Source organism: Hyperolius riggenbachi, chromosome 12, assembly GCF_040937935.1.
Source record: "Hyperolius riggenbachi isolate aHypRig1 chromosome 12, aHypRig1.pri, whole genome shotgun sequence".
NCBI lineage: Eukaryota > Metazoa > Chordata > Amphibia > Anura > Hyperoliidae > Hyperolius > Hyperolius riggenbachi.
In genome coordinates this window covers 155112469-155126481 of record NC_090657.1, presented here as the reverse complement: position 1 = coordinate 155126481, position 14013 = coordinate 155112469, and the positions used below count along the sequence as shown (strand labels likewise).

The 14013-nt window shown below is 45.6% G+C and overlaps 1 protein-coding gene across 1 annotated transcript in view; it reads right to left on the bottom strand.

Annotated features, from left to right (window-relative positions):
• Positions 1-273: 273 nt before the first annotated feature.
• Positions 274-14013, bottom strand: part of CYGB (cytoglobin) — a 96522-nt gene continuing 82782 nt past the window's right edge. The window contains exon 3 of the mRNA XM_068264063.1: positions 274-1455. Within this exon, the coding sequence (XP_068120164.1) occupies positions 1291-1455 (165 nt within the window). The 3' untranslated portion in view covers positions 274-1290. The remainder of the gene's footprint in view (positions 1456-14013) is intronic.

Below are 14013 nucleotides of genomic sequence, written 5' to 3'. Positions count from 1 at the left end.
CAAAACACCGATCATCACCACAATTGGGATACAATGTCCCGGTTTTGCCTCCTTAGGCAAGTATATGTTTTGTTTTGCTTTTTAAATCGCTTCAGGTTCACTTTAAAAACATGGCTATGTACTCTGTAAAGTGCTGCAGAAAATGTGAGTGCGATATAACATAATAATAAATAATAATGGTATGTTCCCTGTTGATTCATGTGTTGATTAATGCGAAGTAACCATGTATGAGCGCAACACAAAATCAGACAAATACACAAAAACAAATTTGAGTACAGATCCAATAGTATGTTTTTTATTTCTATATCACAATAAAACAGAACATTATATGGACAGACACATATTGACACAAATCTCACAGGCCCGGGAGTGTACATCTCTCTGTCCCACAATACAACCCAAAACAGAACCATCCTGAACAATCTGCTTTTACATCCTATGCGTTGTGGCTCGCCAACTCCCTGGCACTGGGGTGAAATTTACCATCTGATATACTTTAATGTTAAAGAGATACTGCTTCTTTATATTATATTATATAATGTAAAATTATTCATTTTATATATCTCATATTTGGTCCCATAGAAGTTTCTGATTAACAGGCATAAAATAAAAACGGCAGGCATAAATGGCTGAACCCTTTCCACGCTGGTCTCGTAGCATCCCCTCATCCAATGAGATCCATCCAAGCTAATGATTATGGTCAATGAAGTGTGGTCACCATACACAAGTGCATGCCAAGCAAAACGGTGGGATTTAAGGTAGGATTGTAGCTGAGTCATAAGTCCTGGTAACCTCCTCCTTTCCAGGGGGTCTGGTTTGTACCAAGAATCATTCAAGAACCATCTGTTTCTCATGCCTGATAGAACATGTGGAAAATATGGGTCAAAGAAGAACAGGGCAAGGACAGTCTCGAAATAGCTTGGCTTACAATGCTAGATGTTTCCACTGGTAAAATACTACTTGGATGATATATAGGGCAGCCACTCGGCAGAACACTAGCTCCTCTGTCTGATATGTCTCTATTGCCTTCCTGTTCCTGGTGCTGTTATATAACCTGCACTTTACAAAGAGTTTGCAGCTAGTTCCAATGCACCATACCTTACTGCTGTATTAAAAAACCCCATCCCCACCCGCTTTTATTGACCCTGTAGGTATAACTGCATGCCCACCCATATACCCACCCCTATATTCCCAACACCCGTACTCCCCCGCTGCCCCAGGTTCAGGACGTCTGAGACAGCCAGGAGCTGAAGTCCTTGGCTGGGCCCTCACCAGGAGAGATGGATGGGCTCACACTGAGTTGCTGGGGTGTGGTTTCCAGCCCACCTCCTTGTATGTCGCTTGTACTTGACTTAATAGGTAGCTCCGTAATTTGCTCCAGGCTAGCTGTATGTCTGGGGTGAAATCTTTGGCAAATGCTTCTGCAATGACTTCCAGTATCACCCCAGTCAGGATCTAGTGCAGAAAACCACAGCAATTAGTAGGGAACAGCAAACTCATTAGGCAGAATTATGCAAATATGCATATTTAAATCAACAAATTACAATGTAATTCATAACAGCATATTAGAAACAACAAAAGGATAAATACAATTAATTTAAAAATGGATACAATGGGAGGTAGTGGTGGACTTACCTCCCCATAAAAGACTCAGGTGAATGAGTTTGGTTCAAAAAAACGTTTAATTAACAACTCCACAGTGCAACGCATTTTGCGGGATGATTCCAGCATCATCAGGCAAATAAGGAGCACTCAGTGAATCTATCTATCAAATGCCTCTGGGAGACTGCTCTCTTAAAGTGGACCTGAACTCTTGCACAGGACAGAAGGAAAACAGAGAAATGAACTTTGTATGTACAGTGGGATGCGAAAGTTTGGGCAGCGTTGTTAATCGTCATGATTTTCCTGTATAAATTGTTGGTTGTTGCAATAAAAAAATGTCAGTTAAATATATCATATAGGAGACACACACAGCGGTATTTGACAAGTGAAATGAAGTTTATTGCTTTTACAGAAAGTGCACAATAATTGTTTAAATAAAATTAGGCAGGTGCATAAATTTGGGCACTGTTGTCATTGTACTGATTGCAAAACCTTTAAAACCAATTATTGGAACTCAAATTGGCTTGGTAAGCTCAGTGAGCCCTGACCTACATAAACAGGTGAATCCAATTATAAGAAAGAGTATTTAAGGTTGTCAATTGTAAGTTTCATTCCTCTTAATTTTCTCTGCAGAGTAGCAACATGGGGGTCTCAAAACAACTCTCAAATGACCTGAAGACAAAGATTGTTCACCTTCATGGGTTAGGAGAACGATACAGAAAGCTGTCTCAGAGATTTCAGCTGTCTGTTTCCACAGTTAGGAACATATTAAGGAAATGGAAGACCACAGGCTCAGTTCAAGTTAAGGCTCGAAGTGGCAGACCAAGAAAAATCTCGGATAAACAGAAGCAACGAATGGTGAGAACAGTCACAGTCAACCCACAGACCAGCACCAAAGGCCTACAACATCATCTTGCTGCAGATGGAGTCACTGTGCATCGTTCAACCAATCGGCGCACTTTACACAAGGAGATGCTGTATGCAGAGGAAGCCTTTTCTCCGCCCACAGCATAAACAGAGCGGCTTGATGTATGCTAAAGCACATTTGGACAAACCAGCTTCATTTTGAATAAGGTGCTGCGGACTGCTGAAACAAGGGGCGTTATGCATGGAGGAAAAACAACACAGCATTTCAAGAAAAACACCTGCTACCTACAGTAAAATATGGTGGTGGTTCCATCATGCTGTGGGGCTGTGTGAACAGTGCAGGGACTGGGAATCTTGTCAAAGTTGAGGGACGTGTGGATTCCACTCAGTATCAGCAGATTCTGGAGACCAATGTCCAGGAATCTGTGACAAACCTAAAGCTGCACTGGGGCAGGATCTTTCAACTAGATGACCCTAAACACTGGTCAAAATCCACTGAGGCATTCATGCAGAGGAACAAGTACAACGTTCTGGAATGGCCATCTCAGTCCCCAGACCTAAATATAATTTAATATCTGTGGTGTAAGTTAAAGAGAGCTGTCCATGCTCGGAAGCCATCAAACCTGAATTAACTAGAGATGTTTTGTAAAGAGGAATGGTCCAAAATACCTTCAACCAGAATCCAGACTCTCATTGGAACCTACAGGAAGCATTTCGAGGCTGTAATTTCTACAAAGGGAGGATCTACTAAATATTGATTTTATTTCTTTTTTGTGGTGCCCAAATGTATGCACCTGCCTAATTTTATTTAAACAATTATCGCACACTTTCTATAAATCCAATAAACTTCATTTCACTTCTCACATATCACTCTGTGTGTCTCCTATATGATATATTTAACTGACATTTTTTTATTGTAACAACCAACAATTTATACAGGAAAATCGACGATTAACAACGTTGCCCAAACTTTCGCATCCCACTGTATTTAGAGAGTTTAGCCTCTCTAATTCCCCCTCACCTGTGACTTATCACAACAAGTTGTAATTTGATCTCGCAGCTGTGTCAGCTGGTTGCCGTGAGAGAGCAGCTAATTGGTAAAATTGGTTCCATGAAAGAAGGAAGTAGACACGCTGCAGATTTATTGCAGGATTTGTATTAGCTGTAACAAAGAAATGTTTTTCTTTAAAGGTTAGTATGTAGTTGCTTATCTTTTAGAGCAGAGAGGAAGTTCTGAGTTCAGGTCCACTTTAAAGTGATATTGTGACCAACTGTTTATGAATTGAGACTCAGGCCATCGTCATAGATTAAGGCCCCGTTCACACTGCACGCGTTTCCAGCCGCGTTTTGGAAACGCGTGCAGGTGGCCGACACGCACGACATCAGACATTGCATAGAGTGCAATGTCTGATGTTCACACTGCATGCGTTCCGGACCTGTGCGGTCCGGGAACGCATGCTGCATGCATTTTTTGTAAAAACGCATGGCTGTCCCATTCACTTTTCAGTGATGGGATCAGCCACGCAACGCACACAAACGCGGATGGCGTGCGTTCGTACGCGTTGCGGTCCGCACGCGTTCCGCACGCATGGCCATCCGCTTTTGTGATGGTAACGGGGCCTTTGTCTACCCCTAACTCCCTCATTAATTTGGTATCACTAGACTGGTGCCATTTATTACATTGTCAATATCACATGACTAGAGAGCCTTTTTTCATTTTTCCCTTTGTGATCACTGTGATCGGCTCACAGTGATTAAAGGGTAACAGGGCCGCCATCAGAAATTTTTGTTCCTCACTTATGGACCAGAGCAGTTTTTACAGTTTAGCCATGCCCCTATTTATTCAGCATTAAGTTTATCCCTACTTATGACACCTAAATTAAATATATATTGTTTTTTTTTCAAGACAAACTGGATTTCATTGTATGGCATTTTTTCCCTTAAAGAAAATCTGTACTAAGAAAAACGGCCCCTGGGGGGTACTCACTTTGGGAGCAGGGCCGGTTAAAGTAACAATTGGCCCCTAGGGAAAAATTAGCCAGGGGGCCCCCTAACAGACACCCCCGACCAAAAAGCGTCATTAGAGGCCCTTTGTTGCAGCCAAATTTCCCTCCTGGGCCCATGAGCTGGCTGCTGACCCTCCCCCAATCACCTCCCAACTTAACAGACTCTGCAGAGTCCCTGGGGAGCAACAGCTAAGATGGGGGAGGGACACCTTGGGGGCCCCTACAGGCTCTGGGGCCCTGGGGCAGTTGCCCATTTTTTCCTATGGTAGCTCCGGCCCTGCTCGGCAGGGGGAAGCCTCCGGATCCTATCGAGGCTTCGTCTGTCCTCCTGCGTCCCATGGGGATCCCGCTGTGCCGCTCCGAACGTTGGCGATGTAAATATTTACCTTCCCGGCTCCAGCGCAGGCGCAGTAGCGGCGCTGCACTCCGAAGTAGGTGGAAATACCCGATCTCAGTCGGGTCCATTCTACTGCGCAGGCGCAAGTCTCCGGCGCCTGCGCAGTAGAACGGACCCGACTGAGATCGGGTATTTCCGTCTACTTCTGGAGCCTGGAAAGGTAAATATTGAACAGGCTGATGGATTTGTCGGTCCAGCTTTGAAGGGCTGCAGCGAGTCCCCCGTGGGACAGAGGAGGACTGGGGAAGTCTCATTAGGATCCTGAGGCTTCCCCCTCCCGAGCTGAGTACCTCCCAGGGGAAGTTTTCCTTGTTACAGTGTCTCTTTAAAACAATTGTGTTATCTATGCATTTTAATGGTAAAAAGAGGAAAAAAATAGAAAAAACACAGTATTTCTCAGTTTTACCAATTACAGTTTAAAAATAAAAAGGGCTACTGTAGATAAGAAACACACATTTTGTTTGTTTGGCTATTTCTACCATTTGTCACAAAACTTAGATTATGTTCCTGTCAAAGTTTATGGTGAAGATATTTGATTTTGAAATAATGCTACAGGGTGCATTTTTCACTATGAACTGATAAAATAAAAGTATTTTTAATGGTAAAAATCAATCTTATTGGTTCAGGGAACATATATTCCCTTTCACCAATTAGAGCAGCATCAGAAAGTGCCAGAGGTGTGCACAGGAGCAAGCCCAATGATGCACAGCTGTGCTTCCGCTACCAGGGGCGTAGGGCCTGTGGTCGCGACGGTCGCCACGGCAACCGGGCCCGGCTCCTGAAGACGCGGGGGAGGGGCCCGGGGGGGCCCATGTCCGTTTGAACTCGGAGATCCGTGCGTGCGCGCTGTTGGGAGGGGGGAGCTGCAGCTGCAGGGAGGGGAGCCCGACATCTCCCTCCCTACCTCTCCCCGGCCCCCCCCCCCTTCAGATGCAGAGTGAGCGGCGCACAGAAGCGCTGTAGGCAGAACTCACCTCCGTCCCTGGTTCCAATCGCCGCTGATCTCTTCCCGCTGTATAGATGCTGATACACACTGCTTCCTGTTTAGCCGGAAGCAGTGTGTATCAGCATCTATACAGCGGGAGGAGATCAGCGGCGATTGGAACCAGGGACGGAGGTGAGTTCTGCCTACAGCGCTTCCGTGCGCCGCTCACTCTGCATCTGAAGGGGAGGGGGGGGGGAGGCCCGGGGAGAGGAAGGGAGGGAGAGGTCGGGCTGCCCTCCCCGCAGCTGCGGCTCCCCCCTTCATTATGGGGGGGGGGCACCTACCTACCTACCTACCTACCCTATCCTGGGGGGCAGCTACCTACCTAACCTATCCTGGGGGGGCAGCTACCTACCTAACCTATCCTGGGGGGGCAGCTACCTATCTAACCTATCCTGGGGGGGGGGCAGCTACCTAATCTATCCTGGGGGGCCAGCTACCTACCTAACCTATCCTGGGGGGGCAGCTACCTACCTAACCTATCCTGGGGGGGCCGCTACCTACCTAACCTATCCTGGGGGGGCAGCTACCTACCTAACCTATCCTGGGGGGGCAGCTACCTACCTAATCTATCCTGGAGGGGGGCAGCTACCTACCTAACCTATCCTGGGGGCAGCTACCCACCTAACCTATCCTGGGGGGGGGGCAGCTACCTACCTAACCTATCCTGGGGGGGGCAGCTACCTAATCTAACCTATCCTGGGGGGCAGCTACCTAATCTAACCTATCCTGGGGGGGGCAGCTACCTAATCTATCCTGGGGGGGCAGCTACCTACCTAACCTATCCTGGGGGGACAGCTACCTACCTAACCTTTCCTGGGGGCAGCTACCTAATCTATCCTGGGGGGGGGGCAGCTACCTACCTAACCTATCCTGGGGGGGCAGCTACCTACCTAACCTATCCTGGGGGGGGGAGCTACCTACCTAACCTATCCTGGGGGGAAGCTACCTACCTAACCTGTCCTGGGGGGGCAGCTACCTACCTAACCTATCCTGGGGGGGCAGCTACCTAATCTAACCTATCCTGGGGGGCAGCTACCTAATCTAACCTATCCTGGGGGGTAGCTACCTAATCTATCCTGGGGGGCAGCTACCTAATCTATCCTGGGGGGGCAGCTACCTACTCTAACCTATCCTGGGGGGCAGCTACCTACTCTAACCTATCCTGGGGGGGGGGGGGGGGGGCAGCTACCTACTCTAACCTATCCTGGGGGGCAGCTACCTACTCTCACATATCCTGGGGGCAGCTACCTAATCTATCCTGGGGGGCAGCTATCTAATCTATCCTGGGGGGCAGCTACCTAACCTAACCTATACTGGGGGGCACCTACCTCATCTAACCTATACTGGGGGGCAGCTACCTAATCTAACCTATACTGGGGGGCACCTACCTATCTAACCTGGGGGCACTTACTTGTCTAACCTGTATTCGGGGCACCTAGCTAGCCTATACAGATGGCAACTATACTGGCTACCTATATTGGAGGCACCTACCTAACTAACCTATACTGGGGGCACCTACCTATCTAACCTATGCTGGGGACAACTATTCTGGCTACCTATATTAGAGGCACCCACCTAGCTAACCTGTACTGGGGGCACCTATCTATCTAACTTATCTAACTTATACCGGCGGCGCCTGCCTATCTAACCTATACTGGGGGCAACTATACTGGCTACCTATGCTGGAGGCACCTACCTGGCTAACCTATACCGGGGGCAACTATACTGGCTTACCTATGCCTGGCTACCTATACTGGGGGGACCTATAGCTGGCTATAGGGATTCGGATATGTGTGTGCGTCGGGTGTTGCCGGGGGAGGGGGGCTGTTGTTGCCGTGGGGGGCCCACATCCAGATTCCGCATCGGGGCCCAGAGGTTTGTAGCTACGCCACTGTCCGCCAAAAGACGTATATCTACGTCCTCATGGCTTAGATGAAGTCAAAGAGGACGTAGATATACTGTAGTGGTGGATAAAGTGGTTAAAGAGACCCTGTAACAAAAAAGGGCCCCTGGGGGTTACTTACCTTGGGAGGGGGAAGCCTCTATATGCTATTGAGGTCCCTGGGTCCCTCCAAAGCCACAGCCAACAATTTGTCAGGCTATGGCGCAGGCGCAGTAGCACCTGTAATAATTACCTTTACCAGACGCAGTAGCGGCTCTCGGCTTGGGATAAGGCGAAAATTGCCAATCCCAGTTGGGTCCACTCTAATGTGCACTATTCAGAGGGGCACAGCGAGACCACCGTGGGATGGAGGAGGATGGGGGAAGTCTCGATAGGATCCTGAGGCTTCCCCCTCCCGAGGTGAGTACCCCTCAGGGGAAGTTTTCCTTGTTACAGTGTCTCTTTAAAACAATTTTGTTATCTATGCATTTTAATGGTAAAAAGAGGAAAAAATAGAAAAAACACACACAAACATTTTTTATTTTTGCTGCGAGAAGCGTGAAAATGTGGAAACTGGTATATTTACCACACACATTTTTACAGCGAAAATGTAAAAAAAATCAATAATTTTTACCATGAAAATTCTCAAAAGGTGCAAAAAACACTAAAAATTACAAAACTTATTTTCAATTGCATTATCATTTGAAAATCAAATTCAACACTATTTTCGTCAAAATCAATCTAAAAGAATATTGGTATGTTTGCTCATCACTGCTTATTACCAATCAGTAGCTGATACCCCCTTTCCCATGAGAAATCTTTATGTTTTCTCAAATAGATCATCAGGGTGGTCTGTATGGCTGATATTGTGGTGAAACCCCTCCCACAGTGTGATGTCAGGACCTAGGTCCTGACAGTTTCCTGTCTGTGAACCCGTTACATTGTAGGAAATAACAGCTGTTTCATACTGCCAGGGAACCAATATCTACCTCTGTGCATATATATATATATATATATATATATATATATATATATATATATATATATATATATATATATATATATATATATATATATATATATATATACATATATATATATATAAACTTTTAGCCTATCGCATTGTTGGGGGTGTGACTTTAGATAATGGAAGTTGGTACCATCTGTTTTTTTTATGTCTGCTAGTAGTAAAGACTGTGGCTGACTGTGAACTGCAGGCTGAATGTGGATCAAACAGTATGAACAAATTACATGGTGAGTATCAATCATTTCTTGCTCTATGGTCTATTTTTTAATTTCTCACTTTGCAACTTATTGACCCCGAGCTAAAGTTCTTCTTTAACTGAAAGATGCCCCTATAGCCACAAAACAAGTACCGTATTTTTCGGACCATAAGACGCTCTGGACCATTAGACGCACCCAGGTTTAGAGGACAAAAACCAGGAAAAAAATGTTTTATTAAACCTGGTGCATCCATGGAGCAGGGGCATCTTGTGCATCTTCTTCCCTTAATTATGTCCCCCTTTTGTAGTTTGTGTGTCTCCTTTCTGTCCTCTTCTGCCCTGCCTGTGTCTTCTGTCCCCATCTCTGCCCCTGTCCTTGTCCTATGTGCCTGATGTTTCCCTATATGTGCCTGTTTCCTCATTCCTGCCCCCTGCGTCATTATCTATTCTCCTGGTGTCCTTTATATTTGCCCCCAGTGTCCTTATAGCCGCCCCCTGTACATATAGCTGCCCCCCTGTACATATAGCTGCCACCTTGTACTTATAGCTGCCCCCTGTCCTTATAGCTTCCCCCTGTAGTTATAGCTGTCCCCCAGTGTCCTTATAGCTGCCCCCTGTACATTTAGCTGCCCCCAGTGTGCTTATAGCTGCCCCCCTGTACTTATAGCTCCCCCTGTACATATAGCTGCCCCCCCCCCTGTACATATAGCTGCCTCCCTTACATATAGCTGTCCCCCCCATTCATATAGCTGCCTCCTGTACATATAGCTGCCCCCCTGTACTTATAGCTGCCCCCCTGCACTTATAGCTGCCCCCTGCACTTATAGTTCCCCCCCCCTGTACTTATAGCTGTCCCCCCCTGTACTTATACTTTTCCCCCCTGCACTTATAGCTGCCCCCGGTGTATTTATTTCTGCCCCCCCCCCTCCCCCTCCCCCCTGTACTTATAGCTGTCCCCCGTGTAGTCATATCGGCTTCCCCGAGCGCCGCTGTGTCCCGCCTGCCTCTATGTAGCGTTATGCTTACCCCCGTGTATTTATAGCTGCCCCCCCCCCCCCCCGTGTAGTCATGCCGGCTTCCCCGAGCGCCGTCCTTAATGCTCTGTGTCCCGCCTGCCTCTATGTAGCGTGAGGCTTACCCCATAACGCCGCTATGAGTAGCGGTAATCCTCCTTGTAAAGCCGCTGAGGGATTCACGCACGCAGGCAAAGTATTTCCCTCTTCACTTCCGCATTAGTGACATATGCGGAAGTGAAGAGGGAAATACTTTGCCTGCGTGCGTGAATCCCTCAGCGGCTTTACAAGGAGGATTACCGCTACTCATAGCGGCGTTATGGGGTAAGCCTCACGCTACATAGAGGCAGGCGGGACACAGAGCATTAAGGACGGCGCTCGGGGAAGCCGGCATGACTACACGGGGGGGCAGCTATAAATACACGGGGGTAAGCATAACGCTACATAGAGGCAGGCGGGACACAGCGGCGCTCGGGGAAGCCGATATGACTACACGGGGGAAAGCTATAAATACGGGGGGGGGGGCAGCAATAAGTTCACCGAGGGCAGCCACAAGTGAACCACATAAGGAGCCGGGGGAAAACAAGATAAACGCCTGGGGACATTGCCGACAAGCAGATCGGAATGTTCCACTTCTTAAGGGGAGGCAGGTCTGTTTTGGCACATTTGGACCATAAGACGCACCAATATTTTCCCCCTCTCTTTGAGGGAAGAAAAGTGCGTCTTATGGTCCGAAAAATACGGTAGGTCAGAAAAGCCACATCATCCAGTCTCTCTCATCTAGACCCATTAAATACAGCAGACATAAACCATTTAGGCAAGCTGCAAAATAGATCACATATATGAGTGTTCTAAAAAAAATATAGCGATTACTTTGGCTGAAAGCCAAGAAGAGCAAGATAATCTGTAGATTAGAGTCAGGTTACTTAATATTATTTTTCTTGTTACTTAGAACAGGATTAATCTTGGTTCACACTCACAACTGAAATGGACACCATGTTATCAGACTCGGCGGGGATGGATGTGTTAAAGGATCCTATGTTAAAGTGACACTGAAGCAAAAGAAAAACTCATAATATAATGAATTGGTTGTGTAATACAAATAATTAACCATTTCAGCCCTCAGTAGTTTTTCACCTTATGCATCCGAGCAATTTTCACCTCCCATTCATTCGCCAATAACTTTATCACTAATTACCACAATGAATTGATCCATATCTTGTTTTTTCCGCCATTAATTAGGCTTTGTTTGGGTGGTACATTTTGCTAAGAATTATTTTTTTTAACAGGAATATTAAGAAAAAAATTGATTTTTTTTTCTCAGTTTTCGTCCATTATAGCTTTAAATAATACATGCTACCATAATTAAAACCTATGTATTTTATTTGCCAATTTGTCCTGGTTATTACACCATTTAATTTTGTCCCTTTCACAATGTATGGCGCCAATATTTTATTTGGAAATAAAGGTGCATTTTTTTTTTCAGTTTTGAGTTCATCACTATTTACAAGCTTATAATTTTACAAATATTAGTTTACATGCATATTAAAAAATTTCAGACCCTTAGGTAACTATTTATGTTTTTTTTTAATTGTAATTTTTTTTTCATAAAAAAAATTATTTAGGTCATTTTTGGTGTGGGAGGTAAACAGTTCATTTCAAATGTAATAATATATGTCTATTTAATAAAAAATATATATGGATGTAGTTTTACTATTTGGCCACAATCAATTTTTTTTTTAGTCCTGGAAGCGAACTCTCTCGCTTCCAGGAAGTATAGGGAGGACGGAAAACTTTTTTTTTCTTCAGAAAGATCGCGGCTTCTCAAAGAAGTCAGGAGTCTTTATGTTGGGGACTTAGATCAATGAATAAGAACTATGTTACCATTCATTGATCTCTGGGCTAACGGGGGGCAGCGCGGGAGCGCGGGCTAAAATGGTTAATAGAACATTAGAACATTAGTAAAAAAGAAAGTAGTGTCATATTTTTATTTTCAGGTATATAGCTTTTTTATAACATTGCATCATTCTCTAATAATTGCATTTTCCACAATACACTCAGTATTTTAAATGATTTCACAGAGCAGGCTAGTGACCCTTTTAACTTTTCTCTGCAGAAAAGCCATAACTAAAGAAGAAACAATGAAGCCCCTTTTCCACTAGCAATCGCTAGCGTTCGCGCTAAATGCTAGCGATTGCGACTCAGCAAAGTTCCAAATTCTCCCGGCAACTGCGATTTTGCTATGCAATGCACTGCATAGCAAAATCACGGCAAAAATCGATCCGCAGCGTGATCGCGATTAAGTAAAAAGCGAATCACGGTAGTGGAAATTACCTACTGCGATTCCTATGTTATTTGGCAAACCGTATCGATTTAAAAATCACTAGCGGTTTGCGATTTTACGATTCAGCATCGCAATCGCCGCTAATGGAAAAGGGCCCTCAGAGACAGTTGAGATAAGTGCTTCAAAAGACAGTGCTGTCCACGCCTTTATAAAGTCGCAGAGCTCACAGAAGCTCTTTCGCATAGATAACAAGTGAAGTTTCTTAACTCTTCCTGTACTGGAAACAATATGAGACTCATATCTGTGCTAATAATGTTTTATTTCTTAGCTGTACTACACATACAAATCATTATATCAGAAGTTTATTTTCACTTCAGATTCCCTTTAAGTATGAGATCCATTTACACTTGCCACTTAAAGTGGATCGGAGCGGGGGTGCAATAGGAACTGAGGAGTAGCATAACGCCAAGCCTCAAACAGTACCATTTTCCCAGACTTGAAATGGGAAGTGGATGTTAATGGGTGTAATCAATGCCTATGAGAATAGATAATGTCCGCCCCACAACGGCTCGGGTCACCGCTTCTGCTGCCTGGGACTAGTGCTGCAATACCGATCAGAGTCCTAGTAGAAGCATAGGTTTGGGGCTCCCCTTGGTCTTAAACAAGTCAGTAGGAATCCTCTCTCCCCAGGAAAGATTTTCATTAGTCCACCATTAGACCAATGAGAAATCTCCCTGAGGAGGGAGAATTTCTATTGCCTTATTTCAGACCAACGGGGAGCCCCAGCAGTGTGCTTCTGTCTGGGCTCCCATCAGCATTGCGGCACTGGTCCCCTGCGGCAGGAGAAGCAGCGACCTGAGCTATGGCAGGGATGAATTTACAATGGTGTTAGTGTGTCCGACTGCGACAGACCCGCATTGGAACCATCGTATCCATTCAAGGTACCATGGGGAAGCACCATTGTGCATCTGTTCCAATGTGGACCAAGCCATAGGGAGTAGAATTTGGCTGTTGCAATACTAAATGCACTGAGCATATACTGTAATAAACTCAATGGGCTTGATTCACAAAGCGGTGCTAACCTACTTAGCACGTCTAAAGTCTTTAGAAGTGCTAACCAGGGTGCTAAGTAGGTTAGCACCGGATTTCTCAATCAGATCGCGTGCAAAGTATTGCGTGCAAAGTTTTGCGCACGCAAAGTCTTATGCGCGCGCTAAGTCCCATAGGCTTTAATGGGCACTTCGCGCAGTGCGCGCGTAAAGTTTTACGAGCATAAAGTTTTGCGCGCAAAAAGCTCATTTAGACGTGCTAAGGGGGTTTTCACAGGCGTGCTAACAGTTAGCACCGCTTTGTGAATCAAGCCCAATGTATTTTTGAGGCCCAGGGTGTTAGTGGATTCCTGCTTGCAGGCTGGGAAATTAGTGATACATATGCCTCTCCTAAAGATGTTTTTGGAGTGAGACATCAGCGCTAGTCTCAGACATACTTCATTTCACAATGATGATAGCCAGGGCCGGGCCGAGGTGAGAGAGGCTCCAGCCTCCGGACGCAGTGTAGGAGGAGGCGCACAACTCACTCAGCTATCATTCCCCTACTGTGTTTGAAGCAGAGAGAAATAAGAAAAGGGTTTATATGGCAGTGACTTTAAGCCAAATAACTAGAGATTAAGGTGTTGGGGGTCCTGGGGCACCTCTTGTGTAGTCTAATAGAAATCAGTCAAGATAATAGCAGTTTTAACACCTGATCTTCAT